The sequence below is a fragment of the Tachysurus fulvidraco genome, chromosome 13 (genome assembly GCF_022655615.1).
Source record: "Tachysurus fulvidraco isolate hzauxx_2018 chromosome 13, HZAU_PFXX_2.0, whole genome shotgun sequence".
Lineage (NCBI taxonomy): Eukaryota > Metazoa > Chordata > Actinopteri > Siluriformes > Bagridae > Tachysurus > Tachysurus fulvidraco.
In genome coordinates, this window is record NC_062530.1 from 730,315 (window position 1) to 742,814 (window position 12,500).

General features: G+C 43.3%; 2 protein-coding genes across 18 annotated transcripts in view; both read right to left on the bottom strand.

Annotated features, from left to right (window-relative positions):
- The window catches only part of lmf2a (lipase maturation factor 2a), a 13,665-nt gene extending 2,258 nt beyond the window's left edge, over window positions 1-11,407 (bottom strand). Inside the window, exons 1-11 of the mRNA XM_027168957.2 lie at window positions 11,067-11,407; window positions 10,373-10,626; window positions 9,710-9,738; window positions 8,934-9,124; window positions 8,356-8,534; window positions 8,130-8,268; window positions 7,781-7,915; window positions 7,599-7,704; window positions 2,550-2,646; window positions 2,246-2,428; window positions 1-155 (exon numbers count right to left, since the gene is read on the bottom strand). The exon at window positions 1-155 is cut by the window's left edge and continues 14 nt beyond it. Coding sequence (XP_027024758.2) covers window positions 1-155; window positions 2,246-2,428; window positions 2,550-2,646; window positions 7,599-7,704; window positions 7,781-7,915; window positions 8,130-8,268; window positions 8,356-8,534; window positions 8,934-9,124; window positions 9,710-9,738; window positions 10,373-10,626; window positions 11,067-11,160 — 1,562 coding nt within the window. The 5' untranslated portion in view covers window positions 11,161-11,407. The remainder of the gene's footprint in view (window positions 156-2,245; window positions 2,429-2,549; window positions 2,647-7,598; window positions 7,705-7,780; window positions 7,916-8,129; window positions 8,269-8,355; window positions 8,535-8,933; window positions 9,125-9,709; window positions 9,739-10,372; window positions 10,627-11,066) is intronic.
- Window positions 11,408-12,407: 1,000 nt separating this feature from the next.
- c2cd5 (C2 calcium dependent domain containing 5) overlaps window positions 12,408-12,500 on the bottom strand; it is a 32,618-nt gene continuing 32,525 nt past the window's right edge. For all 17 annotated transcript variants that reach the window (XM_047822242.1, XM_047822229.1, XM_047822230.1 and 14 more), the window contains one exon: window positions 12,408-12,500. This exon is cut by the window's right edge and continues 1,563 nt beyond it. The gene's annotated coding sequence lies outside the window, so the exon portion shown is untranslated.

Genomic DNA, 12,500 nt, shown 5'->3' on the forward strand with positions numbered 1-12,500 from the left:
TGTAGGAGGCGCCGTACGAGGCTGCTGAACCACGGGCTCTGAGTGTGAGGGCCGAGAGCCGCAAACCACATCTGCCAGTCGAGTCGGGGTTGATGAGGAATCACCACCGGGGGTGCTGTGCTCACGTTCCCAGGTTTATACATGAAGTTAATCTCCTACAGAACACACAGTGTGTCAGAAACTAATAGAGTCAAAGAAACCAAAGAGGAACCCACTCTGGGAGCAGTGGATGGTTTGAGCCCCAACACTGCCAAGCTGCCACTGTTGGGTAACTGAGGAAAGCCCTTAACCCTCCCTGCAATAGGGGCACCATATCATACTGTAGCTGCCCCTGTGCTCCAACCAAAACCTCCATAGTTAGGATATAAAATTCTACTTTACTGTAATGTGTATGTGGCGTTAATAAAGGCTTCTACACCCCAATGTTATTACAGCTCATAGCAGTATAGTGAGTACAGTGTTCACTCCTCCTGATAGTGAGTACAGTGTTCACTCCTCCTGACAGTGAGTACAGTGTTCACTCCTCCTGATAGTGAGTACAGTGTTCACTCCTCCTGATAGTGAGTACAGTGTTCACTCCTCCTGATAGTGAGTACAGTGTTCACTCCTCATGATGGAGCTATAGTGAGTACAGTGTTCACTCCTCCTGATAGTGAGTACAGTGTTCACTCCTCCTGACAGTGAGTACAGTGTTCACTCCTCCTGATAGTGAGTACAGTGTTCACTCCTCATGATGGAGCTATAGTGAGTACAGTGTTCACTCCTCCTGATAGTGAGTACAGTGTTCACTCCTCCTGACAGTGAGTACAGTGTTCACTCCTCCTGATAGTGAGTACAGTGTTCACTCCTCATGATGGAGCTATAGTGAGTACAGTGTTCACTCCTCCTGATAGTGAGTACAGTGTTCACTCCTCATGATGGAGCTATAGTGAGTACAGTGTTCACTCCTCCTGATAGTGAGTACAGTGTTCACTCCTCATGATGGAGCTATAGTGAGTACAGTGTTCACTCCTCCTGATAGTGAGTACAGTGTTCACTCCTCCTGATAGTGAGTACAGTGTTCACTCCTCCTGATAGTGAGTACAGTGTTCACTCCTCCTGACAGTGAGTACAGTGTTCACTCCTCCTGATAGTGAGTACAGTGTTCACTCCTCCTGATAGTGAGTACAGTGTTCACTCCTCATGATTGAGCTATAGTGAGTACAGTGTTCACTCCTCCTGATAGTGAGTACAGTGTTCACTCCTCCTGACAGTGAGTACAGTGTTCACTCCTCCTGATAGTGAGTACAGTGTTCACTCCTCATGATGGAGCTATAGTGAGTACAGTGTTCACTCCTCCTGATAGTGAGTACAGTGTTCACTCCTCATGATGGAGCTATAGTGAGTACAGTGTTCACTCCTCCTGATAGTGAGTACAGTGTTCACTCCTCATGATGGAGCTATAGTGAGTACAGTGTTCACTCCTCCTGATAGTGAGTACAGTGTTCACTCCTCCTGATAGTGAGTACAGTGTTCACTCCTCCTGATAGTGAGTACAGTGTTCACTCCTCCTGATAGTGAGTACAGTGTTCACTCCTCCTGACAGTGAGTACAGTGTTCACTCCTCCTGACAGTGAGTACAGTGTTCACTCCTCATGATGGAGCTATAGTGAGAACAGTGTTCACTCCTCCTGATAGTGAGAACAGTGTTCACTCCTCCTGATAGTGAGTACAGTGTTCACTCCTCCTGATAGTGAGTACAGTGTTCACTCCTCCTGACAGTGAGTACAGTGTTCACTCCTCCTGATAGTGAGTACAGTGTTCACTCCTCCTGACAGTGAGTACAGTGTTCACTCCTCCTGACAGTGAGTACAGTGTTCACTCCTCCTGACAGTGAGTACAGTGTTCACTCCTCCTGACAGTGAGTACAGTGTTCACTCCTCCTGATAGTGAGTACAGTGTTCACTCCTCCTGACAGTGAGTACAGTGTTCACTCCTCCTGACAGTGAGTACAGTGTTCACTCCTCCTGACAGTGAGTACAGTGTTCACTCCTCCTGATAGTGAGTACAGTGTTCACTCCTCCTGACAGTGAGTACAGTGTTCACTCCTCCTGATAGTGAGTACAGTGTTCACTCCTCCTGACAGTGAGTACAGTGTTCACTCCTCATGATGGAGCTATAGTGAGAACAGTGTTCACTCCTCCTGATAGTGACACATATACACAGGTGAATACATACAGCTGTGAGTCTGAAGCTCAGTACTGACCACCCAGTTTCTGCCATCCATGCTGCCCTCCATGACGACCTCAGGACGACCTCCGACCCCAGTCATCCTCCGGAACAGACCGTACGAGTTCACCAGCTGATAGCGATCAGTCAAATCAAACACCCTGCGCACACCGGGCCACAGGTTGGAGTTGGCCTCGTACTCGATGTAGGTGTAGGGAACCTGCATGCGCGCGCGCACACACGCGCACGCGCACACACACACACACACACACACACACACACACACACTAAGTATAAAGCAGTGAATAAAGGATGAAGGTATAAAATGAGTAGTTACTCACCAGGCTGATGGTGAACATGGAAACTGCTGCTGCAGAGAAGACGCCCCACTGCATCGTGCTCCAGAGACGACGAAACACACCCCTCACACACGCACTCCTGAGAACACAACACTGGATTAGTGTTTAGTACACACTGTATACACACTGCAGGATTAGTGTTTAGTACACACTGTATACACACTGCAGGATTAGTGTTTAGTACACACTGTATACACACTGCAGGATTAGTGTTTGTGTACACACTGTATACACACTGCAGGATTAGTGTTTAGTACACACTGTATACACACTGCAGGATTAGTGTTTAGTACACACTGTATACACACTGCAGGATTAGTGTTTAGTACACACTGTATACACACTGCAGGCTTAGTGTTTAGTACACACTGTATACACACTGCAGGATTAGTGTTTGTGTACACACTGTATACACACTGCAGGATTAGTGTTTAGTACACACTGTATACACACTGCAGGATTAGTGTTTAGTACACACTGTATACAGACTGCAGGATTAGTGTTTAGTACACACTGTATACACACTGCAGGATTAGTGTTTAGTACACACTGTATACAGACTGCAGGATTAGTGTTTGTGTACACACTGTATACACACTGCAGGATTAGTGTTTAGTACACACTGTATACACACTGCAGGATTAGTGTTTGTGTGTACACTGTATACACACTGCAGGATTAGTGTTAGTGTACACACTGTATACACACTGCAGGATTAGTGTTTAGTACACACTGTATACACACTGCAGGATTAGTGTTTAGTACACACTGTATACACACTGCAGGATTAGTGTTTAGTACACACTGTATACACACTGCAGGATTAGTGTTTGTGTACACACTGTATACACACTGCAGGATTAGTGTTTAGTACACACTGTATACACACTGCAGGATTAGTGTTTAGTACACACTGTATACACACTGCAGGCTTAGTGTTTAGTACACACTGTATACACACTGCAGGATTAGTGTTTAGTACACACTGTATACACACTGCAGGATTAGTGTTTGTGTACACACTGTATACACACTGCAGGCTTAGTGTTTAGTACACACTGTATACACACTGCAGGCTTAGTGTTTAGTACACACTGTATACACACTGCAGGATTAGTGTTTGTGTACACACTGTATACACACTGCAAGATTAGTGTTTAGTACACACTGTATACACACTGCAGGATTAGTGTTTAGTACACACTGTATACACACTGCAGGCTTAGTGTTTAGTACACACTGTATACACACTGCAGGATTAGTGTTTAGTACACACTGTATACACACTGCAGGATTAGTGTTTAGTACACACTGTATACACACTGCAGGCTTAGTGTTTAGTACACACTGTATACACACTGCAGGATTAGTGTTTGTGTACACACTGTATACACACTGCAGGATTAGTGTTTAGTACACACTGTATACACACTGCAGGATTAGTGTTTAGTACACACTGTATACAGACTGCAGGATTAGTGTTTGTGTACACACTGTATACACACTGCAGGATTAGTGTTTGTGTGTACACTGTATACACACTGCAGGATTAGTGTTAGTGTACACACTGTATACACACTGCAGGCTTAGTGTTTAGTACACACTGTATACACACTGCAGGCTTAGTGTTTAGTACACACTGTATACACACTGCAGGCTTAGTGTTTAGTACACACTGTATACACACTGCAGGCTTAGTGTTTGTGTACACACTGTATACGCACTGCAGGATTAGTGTTTAGTACACACTGTATACGCACTGCAGGCTTAGTGTTTAGTACACACTGTATACGCACTGCAGGATTAGTGTTTAGTACACACTGTATACGCACTGCAGGCTTAGTGTTTAGTACACACTGTATACGCACTGCAGGATTAGTGTTAGTGTACACACTGTATACACACTGCAGGCTTAGTGTTTAGTACACACTGTATACACACTGCAGGATTAGTGTTTAGTACACACTGTATACACACTGCAGGATTAGTGTTAGTACACACACTGTATACACACTGCAGGATTAGTGTTTAGTACACACTGTATACACACTGCAGGATTAGTGTTTAGTACACACTGTATACACACTGCAGGATTAGTGTTTAGTACACACTGTATACACACTGCAGGATTAGTGTTTAGTACACACTGTATACACACTGCAGGATTAGTGTTTGTGTACACACTGTATACACACTGCAGGATTAGTGTTTAGTACACACTGTATACACACTGCAGGATTAGTGTTAGTGTACACACTGTATACACACTGCAGGATTAGTGTTTGTGTACACACTGTATACACACTGCAGGATTAGTGTTTAGTACACACTGTATACACACTGCAGGATTAGTGTTTAGTACACACTGTATACACACTGCAGGATTAGTGTTTGTGTACACACTGTATACACACTGCAGGATTAGTGTTTGTGTACACACTGTATACACACTGCAGGATTAGTGTTTGTGTACACACTGTATACACACTGCAGGCTTAGTGTTTAGTACACACTGTATACACACTGCAGGATTAGTGTTTGTGTACACACTGTATACACACTGCAGGATTAGTGTTTAGTACACACTGTATACACACTGCAGGATTAGTGTTTGTGTACACACTGTATACACACTGCAGGATTAGTGTTTAGTACACACTGTATACACACTGCAGGATTAGTGTTTAGTACACACTGTATACACACTGCAGGATTAGTGTTTGTGTACACACTGTATACACACTGCAGGATTAGTGTTTAGTACACACTGTATACACACTGCAGGATTAGTGTTTAGTACACACTGTATACACACTGCAGGATTAGTGTTTAGTACACACTGTATACACACTGCAGGATTAGTGTTAGTGTACACACTGTATACACACTGCAGGATTAGTGTTTAGTACACACTGTATACACACTGCAGGATTAGTGTTTGTGTACACACTGTATACACACTGCAGGCTTAGTGTTTAGTACACAATGTATACACACTGCAGGATTAGTGTTAGTGTACACACTGTATACACACTGCAGGCTTAGTGTTAGTGTACACACTGTATACACACTGCAGGATTAGTGTTTGTGTACACACTGTATACACACTGCAGGATTAGTGTTTAGTACACACTGTATACACACTGCAGGCTTAGTGTTTAGTACACACTGTATACACACTGCAGGCTTAGTGTTTAGTACACACTGTATACACACTGCAGGCTTAGTGTTTAGTACACACTGTATACACACTGCAGGATTAGTGTTTGTGTACACACTGTATACACACTGCAGGCTTAGTGTTTAGTACACACTGTATACACACTGCAGGCTTAGTGTTTAGTACACACTGTATACACACTGCAGGATTAGTGTTTAGTACACACTGTATACACACTGCAGGATTAGTGTTAGTGTACACACTGTATACATACTGCAGGATTAGTGTTTAGTACACACTGTATACACACTGCAGGATTAGTGTTTAGTACACACTGTATACACACTGCAGGATTAGTGTTTAGTACACACTGTATACACACTGCAGGATTAGTGTTTAGTACACACTGTATACACACTGCAGGATTAGTGTTAGTGTACACACTGTATACACACTGCAGGATTAGTGTTTAGTACACACTGTATACACACTGCAGGATTAGTGTTTGTGTACACACTGTATACACACTGCAGGATTAGTGTTTAGTACACACTGTATACACACTGCAGGATTAGTGTTTAGTACACACTGTATACACACTGCAGGATTAGTGTTTAGTACACACTGTATACACACTGCAGGATTAGTGTTTAGTACACACTGTATACACACTGCAGGATTAGTGTTAGTGTACACACTGTATACACACTGCAGGATTAGTGTTTAGTACACACTGTATACACACTGCAGGCTTAGTGTTAGTGTACACACTGTATACACACTGCAGGATTAGTGTTTAGTACACACTGTATACACACTGCAGGATTAGTGTTTAGTACACACTGTATACACACTGCAGGATTAGTGTTTAGTACACACTGTATACACACTGCAGGATTAGTGTTTGTGTACACACTGTATACACACTGCGGGATTAGTGTTTGTGTACACACTGTATACACACTGCAGGATTAGTGTTTAGTACACACTGTATACACACTGCAGGATTAGTGTTTAGTACACACTGTATACACACTGCAGGATTAGTGTTAGTGTACACACTGTATACACACTGCAGGATTAGTGTTTGTGTACACACTGTATACACACTGCAGGATTAGTGTTTAGTACACACTGTATACACACTGCAGGATTAGTGTTTAGTACACACTGTATACACACTGCAGGATTAGTGTTTAGTACACACTGTATACACACTGCAGGATTAGTGTTAGTGTACACACTGTATACACACTGCAGGATTAGTGTTTAGTACACACTGTATACACACTGCAGGATTAGTGTTAGTGTACAAACTGTATACACACTGCAGGATTAGTGTTTAGTACACACACTGTATACACACTGCAGGATTAGTGTTTAGTACACACTGTATACACACTGCAGGATTAGTGTTTGTGTACACACTGTATACACACTGCAGGATTAGTGTTTAGTACACACTGTATACACACTGCAGGATTAGTGTTTAGTACACACTGTATACACACTGCAGTATTAGAGCGCCATCTGTAGGATAGATCTGATAACTGCAATCATCCATTAAATATCAAACAGCTCAGCTAACAGCACCGTTCGTCACGTCTGCCTTGCTCAGTGTACAACACACACACGCGCACACACACACAAAATGTAGCGAAATCTCGTACAAAACACAATCGTGGCTCATTAGTGATGTTTGAGCTACAAAAAGCAACAAACTTACAGCACAATCATATTATTGATTACAGATTATGTTTTTTTCCCAGAAGTTTTAAGTTAATCAGATTTAGGTCATTAGTGCTGAGGAAAATTAAATCCCTCTTCGCCAGCTTTCACTGTCGTCACGGTAACCGTTTCCCACGTCTCACCTGAACATGGCAGTAATGATCTCCCAGGTGAGAGACAGAACCCCGATCCAAACACTGGGCACCATCACAGCCTTCAGCATGCTGTTAAACTCATAATAAGTGAAAGCTGAAAACAGACAAACACCTTTTAGAGATTAAAGTATTTCGGCTGCGATCGATAAACAGCAGAAACTTTACAGCACCGGTTTTAGAGGAGACACTTTTCTTGTCCCAGTCCACTTTCAGGTCAAAGAAGAGGACGGTGTAGTAGCTGAGCAGAGCGTAAACACCCACTTCGACCACGACACACACCCAGGCCAACGCGGCGCGCAGGGAATCTGACAAAAGGGCAGAACAAGACGTCTGTAAGACATCTTCAGGTTTATCGGTCAGATGACGATCGGTTTTATTTTTGTCTTATTAAATTCAGAGACAGAGAAAAAAGCTAGAGTCTGGTGAGGAGACGACTTTAAAGAGAACGGACGTTCCTGCCGTCGGCCTCGACTTTCCTGCCTAGAACGAAAAGAATCAGAAAGCAGATGAAGTTTATACTCGTCTCGTTCTGCCGTGTGTGCCTGCGGAGCCACAAGCCGACGTGTTCGTCGTCCAGCAGAGAGAAACACAGCGCGACGGTCAGCAAATTAAAGAAGTTATAATTCCCTGTGAGGATGATCAGCACCTGCAGTAAAACCTGTCCAACACACACACACACACACACGTTACAAAGACGACTGTTTCTATCACGCACAGAAAAAAAACACACTTAAGCTCCGCCCACCTGCGTGTAGAAAGAAAAGAGTCGGTGTCTGCGGATGGGGCTGAAGAACAGAAACGGAACAGCGATCTCGATGACGAAGGTGGCGACGACGCTGAGTTTCTGAAACCACACGGGCAACTGGTGGGCAAACCAGGCCAGGGGCATCGGGATACACTGTGTCTCATAGTGATATGTCAGTGCTGTCACACACACACACACACACACACACACACAGGATATTTCACTTGTCCCTCTATAAAGTGTTCAGTTAAAGGTGTTTGTGTATAAATGAGAAATCGCTGCTGTCAGAGATGGGACTACTTTCCCCGAGGGAACACAGAACCTTCAGAAAAGCGTAAAGGAACTGGAACTACTTTTTACTGGATTGCTGCAGTGTGTAAAGTTGGAGATAAAAGATAAAAGTCTATAAGAGCTCTAGGAAGATTTTCTCTCAGGTTTGTTCCTGTGGAGCGGCTGCAGATCAACATCTCTGTTTAAACACACTTTACAGGAGAATAAACAGGAAGTTGTAATGAATATTAAATAACAGATCAGATCCACGGACTGGTCTGTAGTCTGTAGTCTGTAGTCGCTCTGACCTGTGAGACCCCACCAGGTGGGACAGCGACTGGTCAGTTTGACGATTCCAGAAGCGAACATCAGGCGGAAAAGCAGCCAGCGGAGCAGCCAGAAGGTCACACCATCGTGGAAACTCACTCTGTAACCCCAGGGCATTCTCATAGGGGCAATCAGGACGGCCAAGAAGCCCACCTCTAACAAGAGATTATCCCTGAGAGAGAGAGAGAGAGAGAGAGAGAGAGAGAGAGAGAGAAAGAGAGAAAGCGAGAGAGAAAGAGAAAGAGAAAGAGAGAGAGACCAGATTAGGATTATGAAATAGGATATTAGGAACTTGCACACACACTCGCACGCACATGATAATTAGTGTAGAAGGTAAAACTCAAAAAGAAGAAAGTTGACAGTGTCGACTGCATTTGTTGTTATATTTAAACTGTTTAATACTTTTGTGTAAAGTTGTAACTGTCTGTAATGGTGTAAAGTTGTAACTGTCTGTAATGGTGTAAAGTTGTAACTGTCTGTAATGGTGTAAAGTTCTAACTGATGTAATGGTGTAAAGTTCTAACTGATGTAATGGTGTAAAGTTGTAACTGTCTTTAATGGTGTAAAGTTGTAACTGTCTGTAATGGTGTAAAGTTGTAACTGTCTGTAATGGTGTAAAGTTGTAACTGATGTAATGGTGTAAAGTTGTAACTGATGTAATGGTGTAAAGTTGTAACTGATGTAATGGTGTAAAGTTGTAACGTGTAAAGTTGTAACTGATGTAATGTGATGTTTGGTTTAAAAACATAAAACTCACCACTGGAAGTATAAGAAGACTTGTCCGACCTGCAGAAACAGTGTGGAGCTCAAATCAGACTCTTTAAAGATAAACAGTCATTTCCATAGTGGAATCTGATTGGCTCTTAGAATTAATGAGGCATTAAAACATCTAGATAAACTTTTGTTTCATTCCACGTGTCATCGTGACGGCACCAAGCGGCCGAACTCCGATATTCTGTTCTCACATCTCCAGATCTGGAGAAACTTTAATCATTTCCCCGAAACTGCTTTAAAGACGTTCGGGTTTTTTGTCTATATTAAATAAAGACTTTTATTTTGTGACCCTTTCATTTAGATGTTTAGACGCAACACATTTACACCAAACCAAAAGAAATCACAATATTTAATATTTATAAAAATCGGTGAGCTGTAACCGTCCCTGTGACTGACCTGTTGCTATAGAAACCATAAGGTATCAGAGCGAGTACATTAATATAAAGCTGTGATGTTCAGATGCTCTACTGTCAGAGCTGCTGTTCTAGAGAATTAATCAACACCTGAGCACCAATCAGAGTCCAGAGCTCAGTCATGTGATGATGATGTATATTAATCACCACCTGAGCACCAATCAGAGTCCAGAGCTCAGCAGCAGCTCTCAGTACAGTGGGGATCAGATCAGGAGTGACGACTGAGGTGTTACCTGGTATAGAGACAGGTAAAGAACCCACAGGATGAAATACAGCCTGCAGTCTCTAAGGGCAGGGACTGTCATGGCCACAAGGCTGAGAATCGTTCCGTTCAGACTCAGAAGCTCCATGCAGTGCTGCGTGTCGAGTCCGAGCTGCGGGCCGAACCACAGCAGAGTGGGCGTGTCCCTCAGCCGCTCCCACACACTCTTCCCCACCAACCGCAGCATCCACCTCGCCGGGAGAATACCGTCGTTACCGTACAGACCTGCGCACAACAATCAACAGCCATGCAGCATGAATCACAACCACAGAATATAAACCGCTCTTAAGGGTTCTTGTGGGTTCTAAAAGATCTAGGAACAAAATAGTGCCTCCCTGTCACAGTCCCCGTCACAGTCCCTGTCCTCATCACGGTCCCCACCCTGTTACAATACCCGTCCCTGTTCCAGTCACAGTCCCTGTCATAGTCCCTGCCCCAGTCCCTGTCATAGTCCCTGCCCGTCACAGTCCCCGTCACAGTCCCCGTCACAGTCCCCGTCACAGTCCCTGCCCGTCACAGTCCCCGTCACAGTCCCTGCCCGTCACAGTCCCCGTCACAGTCCCTGCCCGTCACAGTCCCCGTCACAGTCCCCGTCACAGTCACCTTGTAGTTTTTAATCAGTTTCTCATCTAAACTTCTTTCTAAAAGAGAATTAAAAATCTCACCAGGAATCTGCACATAAAGAGATGCGAAGGCGAACATGTAGAGTGCAGAAAGACTCCAGAGAAACACGTGAGCTGCTAAACGTGTCTCCCCCATTGCTCTGTAGACTGGAGGGGGACTGGAGCAGAACAGACCCGGGTTTAACTTCCCTTTCACACACAGGACTGGAGCAGCACAGACCCGGGTTAATGCTGTAGACTGGAGCAGAACAGACCCGGGTTAATGCTGTAGACTGGAGCAGAACAGACCCGGGTTTGACACGCAAACACACACTTCTCTCTCTGCTGCTCCGGAGACACGTCGAAAGCAACATTCAGGCTAAAATCCCGCCTCCTTGTCGTGATTGGCCAAAATCGACCAGCTTACGAAGGAAACCAATCAGGAACTTCTCTTGGTGAGTTTTCAGCCAATCGTAGCTCAGAAGACGGGAATCACAACATACAGCAGGGAAAAGAGGAACACAGCGCGTGCGCAGTCAACAAACAGCGACATCTAACGGTAAAAAGGTCAAACGTCAGGATGTAAACATGAAAGGTTTCATAACATCTAATTATAAGACTAATGGTTTTTTAGGTATTTTGTTTGATCATTGCTATCGCTAGTCAATGATAATTAAACAATACACTTTAATGAATGAAACGTGATTGTTTTATTAGATAAACGTTTTCGCGAAACAACGTGACGTCACTTCCTGTGCAAGGCATCAAAGCAGTGATTTATTTAATAACATGAGCAGACACCAGGCTTATAATCAACATTTATTTATTTATTTAGAATTAGTTCACTTCAGCTTTATTCTCCAATAATCTCTTACATTTAACTATAAAAACTAACATCTGCAAACTGATAGTAATCATTTAATATTAATATAAACTAAACTCAGACCTGCCATGATTACAGTCTATAACATAGAAATATAGAACAACAAAACACTGTTATAAATTATATTTTTATTCTATTTTATCTCTGGATTACTTTAATCCCCTTAAATAAAACACCTTCTAGGTCCAAAATAATACAGAACTGAAGCAGAACGCGGTCCAGTCGTACAGGACGAAAAGATGTGTTTAAAATGTGCTTAAGGCTCCAGGGATTTGAACTCACAACCTCCTGCTGGTGGATTTTAGACGAGCGTCTGAGCAGCACAGACGCCGAGATACTGATATACATTTTTAACGATGATTTATTGTCGGATGTCTTCGTTCTCGATGGAACTAATTCAGGACCGTTTAATTCTGCTGTGGTGTGATGGGAATAAAACACCCAGAGACGTCGGAAAAAGATCGTCATCTCATTATTAAGAAGTTTCACTAAAGATGAGAAGTAAAATCAGGACAACGGAATCATCTGTTAAAACATGGATCATTTAATTATCGTGCAACATTTGATTTGTCCTCATACACACATGCACTGTAGAAATCTTTAATAAAATTAAA